The following is a 24658-nucleotide window of genomic DNA, read 5'->3' as shown; positions in this document are numbered from 1 at the left end:
TTATAAACTCCTGTTGTAAATGCTGTTCATACGTGGCCTGTCCTTCTCTGTAAGCAAGCGAACAAAGCCTGTTTGCATCTCATTGTTAATTTTGCCACGGTTTCTCTCTGGTTTCCCACTGAGCAGTAGAGCCTGCAGAAGAGAAGGCTCCGGGGAGACCATGTTGTGTCCCTGCAGTATTTAAAGGGGCTGATAAGAAAGATGGGGACAGACTTTTTAGCAGGATCTGTTGTGATAGGACAAGGGTGATGGTTTTAAACTAAAAGAGAGGAGATTATTCAGGCTGGACATGAGGAAGGAATTGTTGGCCCTGAGGGTGGTGAGAGCCTGTCCCAGGTTGGCCAGAGAGTGGTGGATGAACCATCCCTGGAGACATCCCAGGCCAGGCTGGACGGGGCTCTGAGCAGCCTGAGCTGGTGAAGATGTCCCTACCATGGCAGGGGGGGCACTGGGGGAGCTGGGAAGGTCCCTTAGCCCAAACCATCCTGTGATTCTAAGTCACGGGGTCATCAGGACGTTCCGGGTGAGGGAACTCAGCACTCGCACGCAGGTACACACTATAAATCACCATTATCCGTGTAACTACTTTCCTGGTGGATACCAGGGAAATTCCAAACAGTGATTGCTGTTTCCCCTCCCATCTTCTGTATTTTGATGGCTGTGTTCTCTGTGCATTCCTACATAGCAATTCCTGTGTATCATTGCAATATACTGCAGGGTGCTGGAGCGGGGACAGGTGGGCAGGCAGGCAGGTTTGCTCCACCGGTCTCCAGTGAGACTCTGATTCTTTGTCTGGTTTCAGTCAGGGGTGGGAGGGAGGACAGGGCAGGCTTTGACAAAGCTTTTAGCAGCCGGGCAGTGTTTGTGCCCACGGTGCTTGGGACTTTTCTTGCAAGGATTCCCGCTGCAGCACCTTAACAGAGCGGGGACGGAGCCTCTGCTCAAAAAACGCAACACGTTTTGCAGTCTGAGGCGAAAGGAAGAAGATAATCAGATTCAGAAAGTGTTGAATATTTTTTAATGAGCGTACCTGGGCCTTTCAAAGAGGAGTAAGGGAAGAGAATTCAGCAGAGGTGGCTTCTAGGCAGCCTGGGGTTGAGCCGACTGCAAATAGCCGTGGGGAAAGTGCGGTGTGACCTTGAGGAGGAGGTGGCAGCGGCGCCGAGGGCTGAGTGTGGCTGGAGGAGTCTGCATGCTGTGCAAAAATCAATATATTTTTGGTTCCTGTTCAATTCCTCCTTTGTTCAAGCAGAGAGGCTTCTTTCAGCCTTTGCAAATTAGCAGTATTGCCCCAAATTACCTAATCATGATGGATGCTGCTTCTAAAGGAAACAAGTCCCTGGGCCATGATCTTCACTAACTTCTGGGGTCATAAAATGATAACAGCAATAATAAAAATAAATTGATGTGTTTCTGTGTCTGACTCTGTTACTGGCTATTAGACACAGCAATTGAAATTACTAATTTCATTGCTTTCCACTTTGCAATAGTAAACTGCGTAGTTATGTTTCAGGAATTCTTACAAACTAATCCTCCCTGTCACTGACAACAGTTTGGCCGGACCAAGATGAGCAACGGGGGGTCCCCATGGGGAAAACAGGGTGACAAGTGTCCCTGACACCTTGTCCCAGCACAGCTGGTGATGGTGCCATTCACCCGGGTGAGCGTTCCTGGGGCCGGGAATGGGTGCACTGCACACTTTCAGTAAAGAAAGAATCGGACCAGATATGGATTTATTGCGTTTCCTTGTTACGGGACCGTCCTGCCGTGGGCTCCTGCCCTCGCTGGCCGGCAGACAGGCTGCACCGCGCTGCTGGGCTGGGTTTGGTCGGGTGTTGGGCTCCTGCTGCCGCATCTGGCCCGACCTGCTCAATCCTGGTTACACCGTCTTCAGCTTATTATCTTATTTTTTCAAGATTTTGAACTTTACCCCTGTTTCTTTCACTCCATTCAAGTCCGAATCCCACAGGAGACATTAGAGAGACAACAGAAATGAGTTATGTGTGAAATGCCGTCAATGACTTTTATAAGCAAGCTGTGGTTTCCCTGCAGCATCATGCACTGGGTTTTCATTGCCCACAGCTGGCTGCAAACCTGCAGTGGCAGCCGCCTATTACAGGCATTTCTCAAATGGGACAGGGCTGCGTGTAGCGCCCACTGTCAGAGCCCTCTCAGGCTTAGTGCCTCAGACTGCCAGGACTGGCTTGTAAATCTGGTCAGCACCACAGCGATGAGGTGATGTGGACACCGTGTTGGGCACAGGCACCTTTCCCTCTTACCTGTCACGGTGTCTGTGTGTCACCGTGTCCGGTTGCAGTGGCCGTATCCACAGGGATGGGATGGGGCTGGATGTGCCTGCCCTGCAATAAAAATGTGCTCGTTAGTGATCACCGCATCACTCATCTGCTTATTTGCTGTTCCTTCCAGCAGTTTCCAGGAATTTGGGTGTGATTCCTTCATAGTTTAAAGCTTTTCTTTAAACCAGTTTTGCAATTTGGCAGTGTTACAATAATTTGATTATTTTTGGATAAGCCATATATATATATATATATGTGTAAAAACAATCTTGATCCCGTTTGCTGGTGACCTTTTGCTGCACGGTGTTCAGGGCAGGGCCAGAGGAACAGATGAACAGCTGAGCATCCTCGTGCCTTCAGCTGGACCAGGGGCGAAGGGCAGAATGGGAGGGGATGGACAGAGCTCTGTAGGGTCAGGGGAGATGTGGGCGTGCAAGTGTCACTCGCACAAAGCCACGGAGTCATCAGGTGTTAGACAAGATGTAGAATATTTGGAACTCCTCCTTAAAGAGTCTTGTCAATGCAAAAGCCTCTGTGTGGTTTTATCTTGATGGGTGCAGAAGAGTTACTAGGGACAGTAGAAGACAAAGAAAAAACCCATTTGGGTTAATTCAGTTCTTTGAGCTGTGGGTGTTTGAGAAGAGTGTCCTGTTGCAATATTATGCTAACTCCGTGCTTTTCCTGACACAGTTTCCCTATCATCCTTGCTCTGTCCTTACGCTCTTCCCACAGTATTTGCATTTAGCTGTGTCTGGGAGCTGGGTGCCGGACCTTTGCTTAAATTTATTGTTCTTACGGATACAGATTTTTGTTTCATATTTGTGAATTAAACCTTTCAAACCAGGGCTCCCCATGCAGCCAACAGCAGTTACCCGTTCGCAGCACCGCTGGTACATTTGTGGCTGTTTCTCACGAATGTGCAAGGGTTGTTTCTTCCCTTTGTTGTGTTTTCTCTTAGTTATGTTTTATGTTTTATCCCATTAGATTATTAATGGGTGCTCCATCCTTTGCTGAGCGCAGATTTTAGTCTCAAAAAAACACAGAAGACAGGAAAATTCTGAATAAAATTCTGACCCTTGGCAGACAAGGGGGGGTTTGATGTGCCAGAATGTCTCCGTTTGTCTCTGCAATGGGTTTTGCAGCACGGTGTTCATCCGTGGCACGAGTTTCTACGTATTCAGAGTTATTCTCAACAATGAATAAGGAACTGATGGCAAGTTTGTGAGTATTGCGCTCTGCTCCCAAAGCTGTTGCTTTCTGTAGGGGAAAAGCAGCTCTATCTGCTGCTGGGAGGAAAGCCCTTTGGAGTGTTTAGATTCAATATTAGCATTTTATATCATATTTATAGGTTGTCTCCTGCTTTAGGCTTTTCTGGAGTTGGTTGGATTTTGTTTGATTTTTTCATGGAGAAGTGGAATTTTGAATGCTGGTAGGAAAAGGGGGAAGCGCAAACCTGCCCAACGTCAGCATCGCCCTGCGAAGCGTGGAGTGAAGCCTTTCCCTGCAGAGCCAGACCACTCAATAGTTAATTCTCTTTGTTAATGCCTTCTCATTACATTTCAATTGAGATGTAAAAAAGAATAATTGCTGCTCACATTTGACTTAGAAATCAGCATATCTTGGAGTACCTGCTGAGCTGCTTATTGAGGGTGGGATTGTCACTGTTGCACCAGCCACTTAAAAGTCAACAGAATTATAGCGTTAATGGGTTTTCTACTCTTTGGTCATGGGCGCACTTCTGAAAGTTACGTTCTTGGGCTTTACACCAGGGTTTTAAGACCTATTCCTGGCTGGATTATTTCAGGTGAAACAGGACTGATGTTCTTAAAAATGCGTCTGGTTTATAATCCTCTTTAACCACCTGATCCAGCGGGTACAGAAAGAGTGCTTCGATTAAATGTGCTTTTCATATTTTCAAAACAAGTAGATAACTACAGGCAAATACAAAGTATGTCATAAAAGCTGGGAAAAGATGAATGGAATAGGGATGTTTTCAGGCATATGAAAAACGTTCTGGTTTTGGAATGAGAACCTCGGTGTTATTTCCAGGGCTGAATGGGATGGCAGCGCTGGTTGGGCCATTCGTGAGGCAGTCTTACCAAGCCATTCATGAAAACAAGTTCTGAGATATATTTAGCAAAAATAGCTATGAATGACAAACGGCAGTGTTCAGGAACGCATTAAGATCTTTTGTTGCCTGGCATTCACAGTGGCTTCGCAAGAGGCAAGTGAGGTGCAGGAAGAAAAGCTTTGATTCTGTGCCCATAAAGCTCCACAGAGAGACTTGTGTTGACTTCACTGGGGTAAGATTAGGCCTATGCTATGGATATTTTCCATATGAATATGTTAAAATAAATGATGTGGTCTCTGTTCTTTTGAGTGCAGTGCTGTTAAAGGCTCCTTGAATCACAGTGAGGAAAATGAAGTGTAAAGCCTTGCCGAACTGCTAACCTGAACAAGAATAGCTGTAACATAACGATGCTGGAGGTGCCATGGTTTACTTGGGAAAGGAAAGAATTAGAATTTAGCAGCAGGAGAGTTCCGCTGCCCTCCCCAGCTGCTGGTCGTTGTGTTGTTTTGCCCGTGGGCATCGTGACTCCCCTTAACGCGAGTCGTTACCATCTAGTGATGTGTAATGGAGCCATGAGAGCCCAGGGGTCTGCTGAGGCACAGAGAAAACCTTTGTAATGAACAGTTTGGCCCTGAAAATCTGTCCTGGCCCTTCCAACTGGGTCATGAGCATCAGTAGTAGATCTGCTCCCTCTCCTGAGGTCTGTTGTGGCCACGAGCAAGTAGAGGAGGGAGCTAGAAACAGTGGTATGGTATGGGGTAAAAAAGTATATAGGCTTTAAATACTGTTTGCTGGAAATAACAAAGGTGGAAAAGTTGGTTGCCTGTTCTGGGAATAATCTGCTGCCTAATTTAGTTGACTGGTGGTGCATGGCTGGCGATGGTGGTTCCTCTGACACCCAGCCCGGCCCTGCACTCCATCGCAGGGGTGCAAATCAGCATCTGCTCATCAGGGATGCAAATCAGGGCAGCGTTGTCACTCGCAAGAGGATCTTCAGTTTTCTGAACCTTCCACTCATCTGCTTTTGTCCTCCTTTGTCCTTGGAGCGTCCTTGTTGAGACATAGGGTGCTTGTGTTTGTAAGCGACAGTAAAATGCATCTGCGCCCGAAATAATCTCAAAAGTGGACAGATGTTCTCAAAATGCCAGTCAGGGCTCCTTGGCTCTAGCAATAATCAGGAACCTCCTAGAAAAGATCACTTTCATCCGCCCCCTCCTCAGTATTGTTTTATAGTCAGATTTGCCTAAACTTCATCATCAAATGCGCAGAGTGCGTGTGGGGGGTGTTTGGTTCTTTACGGTTCGTGTTCAGGTGTCACTGCAGCCCGGGTTGTGTTCAGTTCAGACTGAAGGGTTATATCGCATCATGGCATTACGCTCAATCCTCAGAGTTTATTTGTATTCCAAATCCATCGATTGCAAATACTGCTTTATGTGAGCAGAAAGAACTAGAAAGCATAAATATTTATTCCTTAAAAGTTAAGATTGCCTTAAATCATTCAAGCTTATTTGGTGAGCATCAAATATAATTAAACTAAGCAGTTGAGCTCGATCTGCATGTATATATATGTGTGCATATGTTTGACTCCAATAGGGATGGAAGCTGTGAGCTGATTGCTTCCATCACATCCAAAGATGCACTGATAATTTTATTGTTCCTGGATGTGATAATAAATCAACGTAGAGAAGCAGCTGAAATTATATAATGGGAAGTCGTGTTTCAACGTGCAGCATCCACCGCGGTAACAGAATGAGCAGAGCTCATCTCAAGTGGTGTATGTCTTACTATGGGGAGATAATTAAGCATGTTATGAAAATCATTCCAGTTTTAGGTGTAGAGGATTGCTTGTGTACTGAAATTCATGTGCATACCTTAATGTTTTTGGATTTGTTGTTGTCTTTAAAGATGGTCATTTTGGTTAAATTCAGGAAGGTGCGTAGCCTTTTCTGAGTATGTTGTTGTAGACACCGAGGCATTCATGTGCATGAACCTCACCGAGACGAGACGATGAAATGGGATTTTATTTTGTATGTGATGACTCCAAAAGCAATAGGATGAAAGTATCTTGTTTTGTTGTCATTAAAATTAATCGGAAAAGCCAAAGAAAACAAAGCAACTCTTGTTCTGTAAAAGATTATTAATGGAATTAATCGTGCAGTAATGTACAGGTAAGTTGCAAATGGAAACCCTAGCTGAAGAGGTGGTCTCCAAGGATATAGAAACCAGAATTTCGGTCCATTTGTGTGTGTGTCCTGCTGGGCATCTCCGTAAAACCGGAGGCACTGTTGTGAGTCTGCTCTTGCAGGGATTGCTCCGTATAATTGGAGGCATCTCGGACTCCAGTGCCGGAATTGATGGTTCCTCAGTGTTTCTTGTATCCAGAGAGCTCATCAACGTTAATAGTTTTGCCAGGGGCTTTGACAGAAGTAGGAAAAAGAAACTGTCATTGCCTGAGGTCCCAACGTTGGCTCAAGCTGGAAAATGGTTCAGTGTCTTGTTAGAGATGGTCAAGTTACGAGCGCCTCCAGTTATGTTATTGCGCTGTGGGGAGCACAACAAACATCACACTGACCTGTTCCTTATCCGTAAATGCTTTATTTATCATTCTTTCTTCAAAGGCAATGTGGATCAAATTTATTGTAGTACCTTGCAGGGCAATCGCTGTATCATGCTGCTGATTGCGTCGCGCAGGAATTTCTCTTATCCTGACTTAATGAAGGGGGAATTAAAAGAAAGGAGAAATAATAAAACTCCCCCCGTTTTGAGGGTGTTGTGCCTTTTCAAGTGCCTGTGGCAGGTGCATCATACATCTCTGGCTGCCTGATGGGAAGGTCCTTTTTAATAATAAAATATTGTTATATTCCGAAAAGCGCCCAGCACCCCCCTGTTGGTGAGAGTTACGTTTGATCTGCTTGGGTACCTGGAAGCGGAGAAACAAAAATCAATGGAGAGGTTTATAGCGTGCGAGTGAGTTTTTATAGTAGTGAAGGTTTCAGAAATGAGCCATATTACTGCGAAATGCAGACGAGTTGGGATGAGAAGGGTTTGACAGCTCACGAAGAGTCAGTGAAACAAAAGGGCAGTAAATTGTGCAGCCTGGATCGTGCTTGGCAAATATGATTTATTCCCAGGTCTGCCTGGGACGAGGGCTCTGTCCCCACCGCCAGCTCTGCTTTGAAGTGGTGGCTTCTAAAGCGGGTGTGCAGACAGCTGGTGGGACACTCGAATTCATGTCTGCAATGGGATGAGGTGGTTTGGCTCTGAAAAAGGTTCCGTGTCTAAATGTACAGCTAATGGGAAACTGATGCTCAAGGTTTGACCTCAAATTCAACAACAGCCACGGATTCTAAAGGATTAAATAAACTGATTTAATTAGCATAGTTTTAGCAGCAGACCTGGATTACTACTCTGTCATGAATAATGTATAGGAGCAATGTAGTGATTTTTCTGGTTTGTGATTTGTCTGAGCAGACTGTGATTCCCTTGGATAAAGCTGCTGGTTTAAATTATCGGCAAAATAATTTCCCATGGCTGGAGTGAGACACAAAGAGTTTGTGATGAGTAACAGTAGAAACTGGAGCTGTGTTATTTAAGACTAAATAAGAAAACTGATCTTGCTGTAATCTGCCCTGAAAGCATTAATATATCCTTGCAAATTCTTATTTTGAGGGCCACATTTTTATTGATTTAAAATTTCCCCTGGTGCATATTTGCTGAGAATCAAGGGACGTCACGGCCAGACGAGGCCAGTAACTCGGTTAAACATAAACCCTGTTGCTTTAACCGTGCAAACGGGTATGGGGAGAAGTGTTTAGCAGGAGGTGAAGAGAGCGTTCAGTGAAATATGGCTGGAAAAAAGTGAGTTTTTAAAGGCATTTCTGTTTACTGGAGTTTTCTTCTGGTTTGCCTGCAGGTTCTGCCTCCAGACTGGATGCTCACGTGGGTCCTTTGATGCCGACACAAGTGACCCGGGTCACGGCTGTGTCACCAGCGGTGACGCTCATGGCAGCCAACCTGATGGATCAGACACTAGCAGGTGGGTTTATGTTTCCATATACAGATGTATCACTGGAGCATATATTGTAGGAGGGATTTCTTCCAACCAAACCACGTGTTCCATGCTGCATGGAAATGGGGAACCCCTACAAAAATTTGGATGATTTTTTAATGACATTTGCTTTAGCTAATTACGAGTGAATTCCAAGTGTTTGGGATCCTGTTGACTCAGTCTGGCGACTGGCAGTAGCTTCGCATTTGATAGAACAAAAGGCATGTTTCTGAAAAGTCCTTGGGCTTTTCACTTCCCGTGCCAGTGGAACTGGTGAGCGTTACAGTGACAATGTGATTGTCCTTTGGGTGGTTTCTCCATGAAGCCTGGTTGGCTGGAGCCTCCGAGGGTGCTTTGTGCCGTACCGTGTGATAAAGCTGGTTTACTCCTTGTCGGGGAAGTGTCTGTGTGTTGTTATGTGAGGAGGGGCAATGCTGTTCCCAAAGGCTGGAGGAAGCCTTGTGGCTTTATTTAGATTCACATGAACGCTTTGCAAATCTCAATCAAAAAGCGATCGGGTTTTGATAGGAAATTGGTGACATCTTTCCTAATACTGGGAAATTCCTCTTGTGATGCTGCTGTGAAGTCGGGAGGTGGGTCAATGGGGGAAGATGCTGCGCTGGGGCTGGACAGGTTGTCCCTGTGCCGTGGGGAGGGGTTCCAGCCAGCCCTTCAACGCTCCTTCCCACACGTGTTTCATGGGAAAAGCTGGTGTTTTCCAGGAATTACTGGGTATCACTTCAGGCGTGATTTACCTGACCCTTCACACCTAGAGAGAGATTAGAGCAGTTGTGGAGGTGCTGAAGACTTAGAAATGAAGGTACTTGTGCTGTGTTCACGTACAGATTTTTGGTGTAGAAGCTCTCCCTTGTCCAGCTAAGCCGTTTCCTTCGTGGGTACCTCAGGGCCACCAGCTCTGCCCACGGCTGAGAGAAGAGTTTCATGCAGTCTTTTTGGTCGGCTGTGGCAGGCAGATCCATCAGCAGAGCTGGAGGTTCCCTTTGCAGGTCTGTCCTACCTGTCCTGAACGAGATCCCCTGAATGAATTGATGTTGCTGAGTATTCCAGCTCTGGGAATTCCTGAAAATTTGACGATGTAGACATCTTAAAACTGAAGGAAAGTTCATATATGACACACTTCAGGTGGAAGTTTCTTGCCTGGTTTGTTCTGCTTTTGGTTTACAGCTACTTCTTTCATTGCTTGTACAGTTACTGTGCTTGAAGACCATCATACTCCTCCTTCAAGTCTCCAAGCATTGCCTTGACTTGCTTTCCTGTCAGGAGCAAGTGAGATGGAGGAAATATTAAAACTGTTCAAAGAATGCAGGGACAGAAAGATGAAGATTTGTGCAAGGATCGTGCTGGTCTGAAGCTTGTTACTTGTTGAAAATTGAAATCGTGGTTTCTTATATATTTTGTATCAAACATATTTCATAATCTTCTTCTTGGCAGACTTGACACAAAGACTCCTGATTTTATCTCTTATGCTGAATAAGGATTTAACTGTCTAAAGCTTTTTGACGACTAGATAACTTCTGATGGTGAGGCCAGCGTGACATTTGGTCAATATGTTGCCTGTATCGAGTGGCTGTACTGTTGAGAGGCCAACAGTTTGGAAGAGTGATATATTTATATGCATGCAAGTAATGTAAATAAGACAAACATTATCTTTTTGATTCCAGCTTTCTTTTGAAACTACAAAATACCACCTTGTTCCTGCTTTTGTCATCTTTGATTTGCTGACAACTACATTGAAGAGAAAAATGGTAATTTCACTCGAGTATAGTATGGATTTTTCTTTAATGTTTTTGAGATCCTACTCTCTTCTAAAGGTTGCTGCAAACTGTCGTTATCTCCAGTGGAAAAACAATCAAAGTAGGAATCACAATTAAGAGCAAAAGACAGTAATAAAAGTGGTTTTGCGCATCAACCTCGAAGTGCTACAGAAAAACAAGCAAATGTGCAGTTTAGGATGCTGTTGGAAACACTGGGAACTGACGAAGTCCTGGGGGTGACCAGCTCATGTATACCTATGTATCTACATACTAGGTGTCTAATGTACATATACAGGCCTGTGCCCCCATGTTTTGCTGCCAGGACATGCAGTGGCAGTGTTAAGCCAGCACACAGACTTTCTGTGGCGTGACAGGCATGCCTTCATTTTGCAATAATAGATAAGCCTTTCTTTGGCTTTGTTTCTAAAGAGAAAATTGGGTGTTCAGCGAGGCTTGGCACAGCTGGGCTTTGCTCATGACAACACAAAATCCGCCCTTCTCTGAAGACAAAACTAATACATTTTTCTGTATTTCTGCAGCAGAAGGAGTGAATTTTGCCATGGCCCTGGCTTCTAGTAAGCATTTATTTTTATATTGGAAGCTGGAAGAGTCCAGTCTCAACTACAGATCCGACTTGTTTGCATTACAGTAGATGCAAGAGAGGTGAAGCTGTAACTACCACCCTCGCGGAGCTCAGTATCATTTCCTAGATATTCAGAGCTCAGACCATTAAGTGCCTTGAAGGTCAGGGCCGAGATCTTGAACTTGGTATTTAAAAAGAATCACGTGAAGAGCAGAGGAAGGAAGGTCAGCAGGAATCAGAGAAGTTTTTTGACTCAGAGCTTGGCTTAGCCTGGTCCAGCCTCTCAGAGCCGCAAAAGCAGCTGGAGGGGGAGACTGAGAAATGGTACAGAGGCTTAAACGAGGGGGAAATGCAAAAGAAGATGGAAATATGTGTTTGATAGGCGTGTGGCAGCAGCTGCTGTGTGCTCGGGAGGGAGGAGGTGAATGGATGGGGGCCCCGTGCTGTGCCTGGCATTGGTGGGAGCTGATGCTGCTCTGCAGGCAGCGATGCTCATAGGGATGCTCATAGCGATGCTCGTAGGGATGCTCATAGGGATGCTCATAGCAATGCTCGTAGGGATGCTCATAGGGGTGCTCATAGCGATGCTCATAGAGATGCTCCTGTGGTGCTGCCCCATGGGACATGAGTGCACGGAGCCAATCTGGGAGGTGGAATTTTACACTGCCCTCCCTGCACTGTGTCCGAGGGAATATGTCAGCATAGTTTTTTTCACCTTTTCCTTTTTCTTTTTTTTTTTTTTTTTTTTTTAAGAAGAAACTATTTTCAGGGTAGTGGCAAATAGCATCTATTGGGCAGCGTTGGCTGTGTGCCTGAAAAGTCAAACAGTGGAATGAGTTTGTCCCTGAACTCTGCAGCAGGCACTCAGCCCACGGCACGGTGCAGCACACAGAGGCTCTGTCCTTGTTCTTCTGCTGTTCCCTGTGCCAATCTCCAGAAGAATAAAGGGGTGAGTGGGAGGAGATGGCTGCAGAAGGAAGGAAGCACTGCCCAAGGAGATGTGCTAAGAGGGGAGAATTGCCTGGCAGAGCACAGTGGAAGTGGTCAGAGCAGAAAACAGACCCTAATGAAAGGGTGAAATCCGGTGTGCGGGCAGGAGCAGGATCTGGTGCCCTGAAGCGGTGGTGATGGGCTGGAGGTGGAATCGCATATTGTGAGGGGACCACAGACCTGGCTGATGTAGCCAGTACTGCAATCCCAGCCTGGGCTCGAGCAAGAACCAGCAGGGGAGGAATTGTGAATCAGTCAGATACGGGTTTTAGGTGAATCTCAAAAAATGAAAGCATTAGGGTTGTGGGGAGAGATGGAACTGACCTGCAGAGGTACTGGCAGGATAATAAAAACCTGAGTTTTGAGATGTGTGCACTTGAAATAAATCCAATCCTTGAAACATTCTAAACTTATTTTCAAATTAATGAAGGTTTGGCCTTTGCAAAACAAATGTTTATTATCTCTTGTCCATAGCTTCTTGTGGTATGAATCTGTCTTCCCTCTTCCTCTCTAATTCTTCTTTTAATAAGATGTTTATGATCATACACCTACATCCCCTGTGACATACCCAAGGTAGTTTTGCACCTTCACCTTTACTTTTCATACTGTGAATTATTCATGTCTCTCTACCTGCCATGGAGCCCCAGAGAAGTCTCTTTAATCAGACATCTTTATCCTCCTGTCTCCAGCGCATCCTTCGGCAGCGTTACAGCAAGTGTGGGAACACAGCCTTAGTAATTACACTGCTAAGTTTAGGGGCAAAAAAAAGCAGCATGATTATGTTAGAAATATGTTGCGGTAGCTTGTCAGGCTGCAGTTTAGTTTATGCACTTACATTAAAGCAGGGAGGAAAAAAGGTTAATTCATGAGAAAAGAGTAAACCTGAGCAAAAACGTGCACCAGTTGCCAATGGAGGGTGAACATGCGTCTTGCTGTCCTTTCCCAGCCTGTGCTGAAGAGATATCTGTAATCATAAAATCATAGAATCATAGAATAGTTTGGGTTGGACCTAAGAAGCCCCAGCACTGGGCTGCAGGATGCTCAGGGGATGCTGTGCGGGATGCTGTGTGGGATGCTCGGCAGAATGCTGTGCGGGCTGCTCTGTGGGATGTCCTCTCCTGGAGCAGAGCAGGTCCACAAGCAGCTGCATGGGCTCCCCCCAACTCGCTTTTTGGGGGCTTAGGCTCCCTCCAACACAGCAGCCCCAGCCTGGGGAATGCGCCCAGCGCTGGCGTCACCAGGGACCCCTGAGCTCCGGGGGGACACTCAACCTTGGATTAGTTTTCCCTTGCTGTTAGACTTCAGGAAAATGGTCACAATGTTCAACTATAGCTATAAAAATAAATGACTTCTGATGTGCACAGTGCCCTTCAGGACTTCCTTTGTTATTTTATTTTGACTTTTTTATCCCCATCTTATTTTATATGCTCTGACTGTCGAACTGTTGTGGCAGTGTATTTCCCATGTGAGTGAGCTGCGTGCTGCAGTTCCTCTCCGTGTGCTGCGCTGGTGATGCTGTATGTGGAGCAGAAGCTCCAGCACCCAAGTCCCTCCCTGGGGCTTCACCTTTCCTGTGGGGATGGTGCGAGGGAGCTTTTCAAAGGAGGTGAAACAGAGGCGGCCTCGGGCGCCGGCAGCGCAGAGCGTCTCCACACAGAAGATGTGTGAGGTTCAGACCAGAGCGAGAGCGGCTGCCCGTGCACCAGAGCCTCCCGCGCCGGGCTGTTCCTGCTCGGGGCTGCGAGCCAGCCTTCCGTTCGCAAAGAGCAAAGAGCAGCCGTCACAACAGCGATTACGCCATATGGCCTCGAACCGGGGCTGCGGGAGTGCGCTTCGGGTGCTCTCTCCTATTCTGTTTCTTCAGCGTCAGCTGTGGGAAAATCCTCTGCTGAATTTTGCTCGTGCAGCGGTTTGTTTAAATCTACCATTTGACATTTATATATTTGTATTAATGTTTGTAAAGTAGGTAAACATGTTTTCTTGTTCCTCATGCATGTGTGCGTATGCGTGTACGTGAATGAAAGATCTTGACTACTTCCTAAACCAACGTGATAAAGAAGACTATAAAAGAATCAACATTCTGATAATAATGAAAAGCCTTTATCCTATGACTAGAGAAATAGAAAGAGATAGCAGCAGAACAGGAAGAGGGGCTGATGTGATTTCCCTAGAAATCGTAAGAACAAATAAATTCCCGGTCTGCTAAGCATCGTTTCCCAAGTGTGCTGCTCCACATCCAGCTGCTCTGCGCTTCAGTGTCAGAAACCACACAGCAATTTGTTTGTGGCTGTTTCATCAGCAGCTGATTTGCCTTCCCGAGTTGTTGCTTCAGGGATTATTTCATGGCAGGAGCAGAAGAATCGAGAGCTGAAGATGCCAAGACGTTCTGTGCTGCTCAGCAGCACTGACCTCAGAGGCTTCCAGCACATGGTTGGCTGTGGTGGCCTGAGTCCAGCACCAGACCCAGATGTGTGCCTGCAGAATGTGGCCAGAGCCAGATGTGCACCCACAGAACATTGTCAGGGCCAGATGTGCACCTGCAGAATGTATCCGTATCCAGATGTGCACCTGCAGAACATTGCCAGAGCCAGACGTGCGCCTGCTAAAGCCATCCCAAACCCAGGCTGTTGCAACTGCCTTCAAATTGCTGCAAGACCCATGACTTGCAAAGCAGCATTTGCTGTGCAGAGGGATGTCTCAAAGTTCCTTCCATGCTCTCCGAATGTATTTCCAGAGGCACAGCGAAGGTGTGAGCGCCTGGGCAGGAGGAGCAGGCTGCACAGGACGCATCGCGCCCGCCGTGCCACACGGACGGTGCCCGAGCAGGCAGGGGTGAAGCTGGGTCTAACTTTACTGTGTTCACAGACCGAGGTGCCCGGTGGTGCTTGGATTCCTGATTAACATCTGTCTCGTGAAGAAAGATAAATTTAGAGACCCTTTTGATATGTATTAGCTGCTCCCTACTCGTAGCTCCTTTAATGTGGAAATTAATTGATGTGGCTTGTAAATCTTCTTTTTCACTACCCATAAAAATTGAGTACGTCTTCTTCTGAGAAAAGTGGCATATATTTAATTTTTTATTATTGTGATATATTCCACAGTGAAGCAGAATGAAATGGCTGAGACTCCAGCCTTTTCCTCGGTGTAGCTCCAGTTCCATGTGTGCCTATTCCGTAGTCTGAGTACATTTAAAATCAATTGAATAGTATTTTGCCATGTGAATCTGCTAGGTAATATGCAGTGCTTGCAGTTTCTTGAAACTACTATAGGAAAGTTCTGGTCAGTTGGGCAGAGAGAAGGTGCTCGGTACCTCTTGGGCTGGACGCAGGGGTTATGTTGTGGTTACTCGCGGTGTAACTCTCAGTACCGGTGGTACCAGCCCATCCTTGCAGCATGCGGTTGCACTTGCTCCAAGGAGGCAGTGATGGTGCTGGCTGGCTGTGGGTGCTGGAGCTCTTCAGGCACAGGAATGCTAATCATATTATGTATTGTGGAGGTTTTATCATAAGTGAGTTGAAAAAACATCATGATTTGCTGTTTAACTCTGCCTAAAGTTCTTTAAGGTTGAGATCCAAGCGCTGTGGTGGGGGCTGCCGTCGGGGTTTGCAGAGTTTCATTTTGGGAGGACCACGGCGGGTTGCGTAGCCTGGGTGGCTGCGTGTCCCCAGCCGTACGTGTCCCGCGCTGTCCCCGTTCCTGTCCCCACTCTGTCCCCAGAGCAAAGGCCGTGGCTGCGGGTGGGCAGGACAGGTGGGACGGGCAGCCAGTGCTCCCCTGGGACTGGTTAATGTACTGAGAATATCCGTGTACCTGCCGCAGGTGGGATGGGCCAGGGAACCAGAGAGCGCCTTGCTCAAACCCCCAAATATGTGTTTTATGAGTAATGGAAGGAAGAGACAATGAAAAAATCCTAAATAACATTTGTTTTTTAAAAGTATTTTTCAGCATTTCTTGCTGTCCAAAGTACGTTTTACTTATTGTTAGTCTTGTCTCTCGCACCTGCTGCCATTTTCACCTTTCCTCACTGTCCCTTCTGGCCTCTCTGTTAGCAAGATGTACACGTTGTGTAGCCAGTGGAACTGGAGTGTTGAGCATTTGAGGCTGGAGTCGGCTCTGTGCGAAGGAGAGGAGCCTGTTCTTACAGCTGCTTCCCGTGGAAATGCCACAAAACGCTGACGGGCGGTTCCTGGGGAGGTTGACCCAGTGCACACTGGTGGCTCCTGGCCGGGGACAGGGGCTGGTGGCCCCAGCCCTCGGGAGTGAGGCGTGTCCCTGAAAAAAGAGCTTTAGCTTCAGGGAAAGCTCAGTGGGCAAAAAGCTCAGTGCAATAAAAGCCTTGCTCTATAGTGTATGCAAGTGTCCCATTGACATACAGCATGGTCTTTTAGAAAGGCACAGACATACACCTGTGAATAAAGCAGGTGAAGAATGGAGACTCAGAGCCACGAGGAGTGGTTTGGGTTTTTTTTGCCAGTTCTGGCTTGTTGGAAATGTATTTATTGCACATTGAAAAGAAATCCTTTCCCCTCACAGATAATGGCAAAGAATCGAGTAGACCCTCCTGCCCGCCGACCTTGATTTTACACACGGAGAGGAAGAGTTCCCCCGCGGAGAGCGACGGCGATAAGGTCTGCAAGGGCATTTCTTCTTTATAAACGTGTTTATTGAGCCGCACGGATGGGAGGAGCCGGGACAAAGGGCTGTCCTGGGGCGGGAGCTGTGCTGCTGATGCGGGATTGTTTCCTAGGGTCGATTTTTCAAGAGCTGTCTGTTGGATTGATCCGGGTGCTCCACAGGAGCTCCGGCACTGGGGTGGCAGGGGAGGGATGCTCACGGCTGGTTTGCTCCCCACACGGGAGGAGAAGCGAGTTGATTTGGGGGTGTGAGGGTGTCAGCATGGATTTGGGACCCAGCCCGGGACAAAGTGCGTGTGCCGAGATGCTGAAGTGCAGAGCCGGGGTATGTGGTTTCCCAGGCGCCCCGCGGAGCTGGGGCAGCCCCCGCTCCCAGCCGGGCAGCTCGCTCGCCCTCCTGCCGCTGATCGCAACATCAGCCCCGCGGGCAAGGAGGAACTTTTGCATGGCCCTCACCTTTTTGGTGTTGCTAATCTCACTGTGCTGGGCATTTCTGTAGCCCTCCTTTACAGATAATTGTGCAGCCCTTAAAAAAAATCGGTAGGTGAATGTAAATGGGTAGCAAAGAGTACATGCAGCTTCCAGATGGGTAACACTATATGTGTGTAACTTCATTAGCTTTTTATAAAAGCTGAGGGAGGTTGTTCCTCCCCTTCTACTGGTCAGGCCCCATCTGCAGTTCTGTGTCGAGTTCTGAGCTCCCTAGTTTCAGAAGGACAAGGAATTACTGGAGAGAGTCCAGCAGAGAGGGACGCAAAGATGCTGAGGGAGCATCTTTGTGATGGGGAGAACACTGAGAAAGCTGGGGCTGTTGAGCTGGAGAAGAGAAGCTGAGAGGGATGTGTTCAATGGGGTCAATATGTCAGGGTGGGTGTCAGAGGATGGACCAGACTCTGTTCAGTGGTGCCCAACGCCAGGGTGAGGGGCAACGGGCACAGACTGAAACACAGGAGGCTCCATCTGAACATGAGCAGAAACTTGTTTGCTGGGAGGTGCCAGAGCCTGGCCCAGGCTGCCCAGAGCGGGCGTGGAGTCTCCTGCTCTGAGACATTCAAACCTGGACCCACCTGTGTGATCTGCTCTGTGACCCTGCATGAGCAGAGCTGGGATGGGGGCTCTCCAGAGGTCCATTTGACCCCAGCCAGTCTGTGGTATCTGTTGTTTTTTCATTTGTGAGACGACATTTTTATTATTTCCTATTTATTTTGTCTATTCTCAAGGTAGCTGGTTGTTCATGAAGCCGCTGATGGAATAATGGCAATTAGTGTAACCCACTTCACATTAGGGAGAGTGATTTGTATCGCTATAACAGCCTTCTGTGTCAGCTCTACTTGTTGACTAATCTCAATCTGTCTTTCAAGGATCATTCTTTTAAACTAGTGAATGAAGACGACAGCACATCAAATGGAAGCAAACCCGTGGCATCCACACCGGTGCCAGGATCCCCATGGTAAGCAAATGCCATCAGACCTGCCAGAAGCCATTCGGCGCTGCCACGTCCCTTGCCAAACACATCAGTGGGCTGGGACCTGGGGAGAACACCCGACCCTGGGTGTTTAATAGCAACGCCAGATTCCTGTGTTAATTTCTGTGTTAATGAATGATGGAAATACAAGATCTGCATTCTTGCTTTTTAGGGACAGATCCTCTTTCTCTCCTAGTTATTTCATTGCCAGTGGTTGGATCTTAATGTGTTACAAGATTAAAGTTGATTTCAGGTTGTATCAGTGAAAATAGGTTGTGTCTGATGAGCTGGGTTTATTGACCATGTTCCCATTCAGGTAACCACAGGTTGGGTAACTAAAGCTCTCATGTCATTTATAAATAGGTAAAAACTTCCTTCACTTTCTGTCTTGGATGGTTGACTAGAAGGATTTTTTTACCTCCCTTACCCATGTAATTATTGGTTTATACTTAGTGGCTGACGTATGGGATCTCTTGCTATGGCACTCTGCGTGGATATCAGCCGTTAGTTGTTATTGTCATATTAGTGCCATTTTACAAACCAGTGTTGTAAGCACAGTCCGATATCCAACTTAATCTCAGCGTCATAAAAATGAGATTTATATCATATACATTTTTATCATATGCATTGATGTCATATACAGTTATTTTCTGATAGGTTGAACAACACAAATTCCAAAACTCCTGAATTTACTTCAACCCGTCCCCACCCACATGCTGGCTCCCTGCTTCTGCGGGCCCCGTGGTTGGTGCCGTCGCCAAACACCTGTCAGATGTAGCTCAACTAGAGTTTTTAATGGTAGAAAAGATTTTCAGGAATGTTACCAAACCTTACCTACCAAATGAAATAAATAAAGAATACTGGCATCATCATCTTGTGCCCTTATTCATAAATTACAATAACAATATCTACATTTCCAGTTTATGCTCCGTGACTGAAAGAAAATACTATGCATCCCCTGTGGATCATTTAAACTGTTATTATACCAAAGAGAAACAGGTGACGTGCTACACAGGGAAAGGGACATTAGTTTTAGATTAAATGTCAAATTAAATTAGTCACGGAAAAGTGATGAGGTGTCATGGGGGACCCCAGGGTTTGTAACCTGGGGCGATGGCACGTGAGGGCTGCTGGTGCTGGGTGCTGAAGGAGCTCCGCGCAGGTCGGTGTGCGCGGCCAGCGCCGCGGTGAGACAAACCACCCGCTTCCAAGCCCACTGGTTGTCACCTCTGCCAGGTAACGGCCTCCACAGCCCCGTGTGCACGTGGTGGCATCGCAGGTCCCAAATGAGGTGCTGGTTCCAAGTTGAGCATGGTTTGCAGCTCATTCCCCAGGTGGTTCGAGCTCTGCAGCGTGCTTGTTGCCAATGGAAGACATTGCAGCCAGGGGCGTTTGCTGGGCAGGATTGTGCCTGTGCCCTAATTCTGATATTTAATAAAAGGATAACAATAACCCATTTATATTAATCAGCTACGTCTCTCCTCTTTACCTAAATGCCAGGGTTTTCCCCTCCGTTTTGGGACATCTGTGGTATTGATGGGAGCGTGGTTGGAAGCGCTCCTGCAGAAACCCCTCTGGTGTGCTCTGCAGGGCAGGCTGGCAGTACCGGCTCGTGTTTCTGGGAGAAAAGAGTTTCCCGTAGCTCCAAGAAGTAGCAATTAGACCTAATCATTGTGTAACAGAGGATTAGAGCATCTGTCTTGTGCGGCTCTTTTGTGAGCCAAAGCATTTTTTGCATTAAACAGAAAGTTATTAAAATATTTGTCATGTTTGTGTCACTGAATTCAGGATGCCAGAACTTCCATGGGGTGTCAGTGGGACTGAAGCCAACGGCTGGGTTGGTACAACCAGTGTTGTGCTCCTGTTCATTGACTCTCTGAACAGAATGACTAGGATTTTGGGGCTCAGTGTCACACAGCGAGCTGCCCCGCATCCCCCGCCGCGGTTCCTCACCCACGTTTATGTATTTTTCATTCCGTGTTTAGCCAAGATCAGGGGTGGTGTCTCACCAGTGGTACAGACTATGTTGGATTGTCTTATTCTAGTGCTCTGCAGTGGTGGAGCATTTTTCCTATTTGCAGTCTTACCCAGACCAGACCTTTTTTTAAACCAGTTTTGTTCCCTGCTTTTAATAACAATGAAGTATCCGAGCTTCTAACAGTAAGGTTCGTTCCTTTCAGCTATTTATGTTTCAGAGAGAGCAATATTTTCCCATCATAAGTGTGTGTTAGAGAAAGTCTGAGTGCGTATAGGATGTTTGTTAGTTTTCGTTATGATTCAGAAAGTGCAGGCTTGAGCTTCATATTGTGTTTGTTTATTTACATATGGATTTAGTGAAGTACACCTGGAGTTTTTTGCATGCCTGTTAAGGAGGGTGTGATACTTATTTTCATACTGTTTTAGTAAAGTGAATGTCAGGAGAAAAAGTTGAATGAATGTTTCACCTGCGTCTTCTTTGGGGGGTGTTTAGACCATTTCTATGACATTTTATTAGTATGGAGGGAGTTTCTGTGCTGGCGGTGAGCGGCAGGACCTGGGGCAGGCTGTGGGGCCGAATCACCCCCAGGCTGCAACCAGAGATGCAATAAACCACCTGTGCTTTGATTTAGTGTTTGTGGGTGTCGCTGACCTGATCTAAGCATAGTTTATCGCTTGGAATAGGTGTGTGGTCTGGACTGGAGATGACCGGGTCTTCTTCTTCAACCCTACAATGCAGCTGTCGGTCTGGGAGAAGCCGCTGGACCTGAAGCATCGCGGCGACATAAACCGGCTCATCGAGGACCCTCCTCACAAGCGCAAACTGGAGCCCGCAGCAAGTAACTAAAGCCCTGTGATTATTGGCCTCTATTTAAACTCCAATGTCGAATGAAAGTGGGTCGCTAAATACGTTCAGTGAAAGTTTGATAACCGTAATTAGAAAGGTTTTTCCTTTTGAGATTTCTTGTGAAGTATTACGTTAAAATTGATGTTTGTAGCAAAATGCTTATTTTCACTGAAACGCTGACCTGGGGGACAGAGAAATCTCGTTATTGGCAATGAAGAACCAGGTGGCTTCTTGTACTGGATGAATCTTTGATGTATAAAATACATCTCAGAAGACTCTGTCTTCATGTTTTATTACACTTGTTTCCAAGTTGCACATTAGGAATGCATTACCAGTGCATTATTCAGCTGTTATGCAGAAGCAGATACTCCATAGCTAATGATTATCCAGCCAAGTTGCAGAGTGGGAAGGAATCCCAGTAGTAAATCTCTCCTGAGTGTTAAAAGGTTTGGTGGAAACATGGATGCTTCCATGTAAACGTGACGCTGCCAGGGACCTTCTGAGGGCTGTGGCTTCCCCAGGGGACAGCTGGGGCTAAAAATACAGCTGATCTGCAGAAATACAGGTTACGCTTCGCGTTGCCGTTTGTACGGAGCTGTGTCAATAGGACCTGGGAGGACACTGGGGTGCATGGCAAAAAGAAATACATCTGAAATGCTGCTGGTCTCGAGGAGCTCCTTGTAATTCTGGAATATTCTGCTTTACAGCAGTGTCAGTGGCAAAGCTCCCTCAGCTGATGGCTGTTCTTTAGTTGTAAAAATGGGGGGTTGAAAAGGCAGATAAAAGCGCGTGATAATCAGGATTTATGTTATCGCTACGAGCAAACAGTTACTGAAGGAAAGCTACAGAGAGTGGGTTCTGTTAACGTAATCCTTGTCAACATTAAATATCATTACATTTTTCGATATAAATTTCAATCGCCAGGTGCTTGTATGTATAGCACATATATATAGCATTAAATAATTTTTGCCGTATATCTAATAATTCAAAAGTGTATCTGCTGAAGTTCATTCTTCAGCAGGAAAATATAGCATACTTTTTTATTACAGGACATATTGAAAGATCAATTAGTTACTGACAAGGGGGAACGATGGCCAAAGACAAAACTGAGGGTTCATGGTCTATAACTGATTAATGAGAAGAGCTTAAAGTCGTTGTTGATATGTTCTAGGTCAAAAATATGGGTTTTCTGTGTGTTCTGTGCTTTTCATTTATGGAGACACTAAGTAGGTATCTATAGGTACCACCAAGATTTGATTCATGCACCAGTTTCTTTATGACCGTGTTTTTCACTGTTGCTAATAGTCTTCATCTTCCTTGATATAAAGGGGCTTGCAGTTACTCAGTATTCGAGACAGGTTCTAATTAGTACATATTAGCTGCTGAGGTGAAAGGCATTATTTGTTACCATTTCTCCTGGCTTGTAATCTCGAGTAAATAAATAACACAAATGAGCTGTGTGTTTGCAACAATGGTTGCCAAATTTATTTAGCTTAGTAGCTGCTGCTGAGTTTTAATTAGAATTTTTAAATCAAAAGCACAAAAAAAAGTTGGCAAGAGTAGTTATTCATGGGGTGCTACAGGTTATCTGTGCATTGCTCTGCTGGAAGATCAAGTGCATTTGTAATTTAGACATAAATGAAAAATGACTCATTTATCAATTACTCCACCTCCACGAAGTATCTGTTCTTAGGGGGATGGATGGAGGTGTCACGGCTCTTTGCTAATGGGTCCCCATCCCATGGAATCGGGGACACAGCCCATCCCGTGGCCCCGGGGCCGCGTTCCCCAGTCCGAGCTGCCTGACCGAGCGTGGGACATCGCGCGTCTCGTCCCGACGGTCGTTACTGCCTGTCCCAGGACGGACACAGACTGCCCCTAATATCCCTGTTTTCCCTCAAAGATTCCTCAAAATGTTTCTGTCTTATTGCAATGGAGAAAAAACCATTTTAATCTATTCCTATTCTGCCTGCTAAATGGCTTGTATGGATGCTTAAGCTGAAGAAGTTATTTTTTCAGCTAATTAAAAGAAAACTGACATTTTGACTACAGATGTCGATTCATATTTGATATCCCCATTCAAAGCCAGTTATGATTTAGTTCACTCTGTGCCCACAAATATTTTGGAGCCGTTAGCATTCAGCTCAAAGCACGCAGCAGGGTCCCTGGAAGCAGCGCAGGTAAGCGCTGAGGCTCACGCGCCATAGGGCAGTGCTGGCTCTCTATGACATTGCAAATCAGATCTTTCTGCATGGCCAATGGATTGACAATGCTTTAACTCGCCTGGTAAATGCTGGTGTTTCCTCTTTGTTCTGGAAAGTGAACCGGAATTCATGACATGGCAGGGATTAGCTGGATGATTTAATTAACCAGCACTAAGCTTGATAGACCATCAGATTGGGGCAGTGCTCCGCTTCATGATTTCATGGCAAGATTACTGTCAAGTAATGTTCTTCCTCAAAGCTTTAAATCAATTATTAGATTTTGTGCTCGGCTGCGTCTCTTCCCTTTCACAGCCAGTTTTTAATGTTACCAGAGGTCCAGCAGTGCGATGTGATTCTCAAGGTTCTTGACTGAGCGTAGATACCATTTGTCATATTTTACTGAGTTTTCCATTGCATAGAAATTTTAAGTGATTATTCTGGTTCCAATCTTGTCCCATTTATCCAAGACCATATACGCATAGCTGTCCTGGAGAGCAGGAGCTGAGGGGAGACCTTCTGATCTCTGAACTGCCTGAAAGGAGCTTGGAGCCAGGGGGGTCAGGCTCTGCTCCCCAGGAACAAGCGCCAGGAGCAGAGGAAACGGCCTCAAGTTGCACCAGGGGAGGTTGAGGTTGGATGTGGGGACAATTTCTTCCCCAAAGGGTTGTGGGGCATTGGAACAGGCTGCCCAGGGCAGTGCTGGAGTCACCAGCCCTGGAGGGCTGGACAGACAGACATGAGGTTCTCAGGACGTGGGGCAGGGACAGGGGTGGGTTATGGTTGGACTCCATGATCTTAAGGGTCTTTTCCAACCAAAATGATTCTATGATTCTATGAAATACTCTGTCATTTTTTGCCTTCAGAATTAATTCAAGTTAAGACCACCGCTGCCTCTATGGGTTGCTCGGCTCCTGATTAATTGCTTTATAAAATCTCTATCAAATTCCATTCCACCTTCTCAGTTTACAGGTGGTTTTTCCTATTTCTTTGTATTTTTAATTGCATGTCCCAAAGAAGAATTTACCAAGAAGAGATAATAGTTCCAGTGAATTTGTGTTTATTTAAAACAGTATTAAATTCATTCATGTATTCATCGTGCTTGTGTATTGTCAAGAGTGTTGAGATCCAACTCTTCTGATTTTGGAACTCCATTCATTTCTCCATATTCTCATATTAAGCTGTAGTTCTTTAGGGGTCCCTTGCTGTGCCGTGGGTTTCTTCCTGGTGTGGCCTCTGTTCCCGCCTCAGCTCTTCCCACTCCCCAACGTCACAGCTGCCATTCAGTTTTTATTGCTCCTTTTGCAGTGATTTAGTGTATGCTTTGTTCAAGCACTTAATAGAAATAGAAGGTAACGTTTGCTGAAAGCATACTAATAAACATGTAATTTCCCTAAAATGGAGAAACAAAATGAGCTAAGAACAAGATTCTTAAAATGAAACTTGAAATAGATGGCCAAGTTTCTGTTGGCTTCAATGATACAGATGCCCATTTTCTAGCAGATGTCTTGGAGTTTCATCTGATTTTAGTGAGATCAGACCTCAACATATCAAGTTATTCAAACATTTTCTCTCCATAACTTACGTTCAATTCTGTATGTATTTTTAAGTTATTTTTTTATAATTTCCTAAATAGCAAGATATTGTCATTACCAGTCTCATACCAAAAGGCTGAGGTTTGGTGTTTGTGATATTCCCAAGCTCAGCATATACAGTTTGATTTTGATATTTCTCAGCCAATTTGTGGTGAATTACTGGAGTCCCTGACAC

General features: G+C 46.0%; 1 protein-coding gene across 2 annotated transcripts in view; it reads left to right on the top strand.

The window, feature by feature from the left end:
• The window catches only part of TCERG1L (transcription elongation regulator 1 like), a 73377-nt gene that overhangs the window by 34918 nt on the left and 13801 nt on the right, over positions 1-24658 (top strand). For both annotated transcript variants that reach the window (XM_082052819.1, XM_082052818.1), the window contains exons 5-8: positions 8282-8404; positions 16298-16392; positions 17760-17848; positions 20525-20679. In XM_082052819.1, the coding sequence (XP_081908945.1) occupies positions 8282-8404; positions 16298-16392; positions 17760-17848; positions 20525-20679 (462 nt within the window). The remainder of the gene's footprint in view (positions 1-8281; positions 8405-16297; positions 16393-17759; positions 17849-20524; positions 20680-24658) is intronic.

Source organism: Streptopelia decaocto (assembly GCF_964273445.1).
Source record: "Streptopelia decaocto genome assembly, chromosome: 5".
Taxonomy (NCBI): Eukaryota; Metazoa; Chordata; class Aves; order Columbiformes; family Columbidae; genus Streptopelia; species Streptopelia decaocto.
The sequence above is the reverse complement of the archived record's forward strand: the minus strand, read 5'-3'. Positions and strand labels throughout refer to the sequence as shown.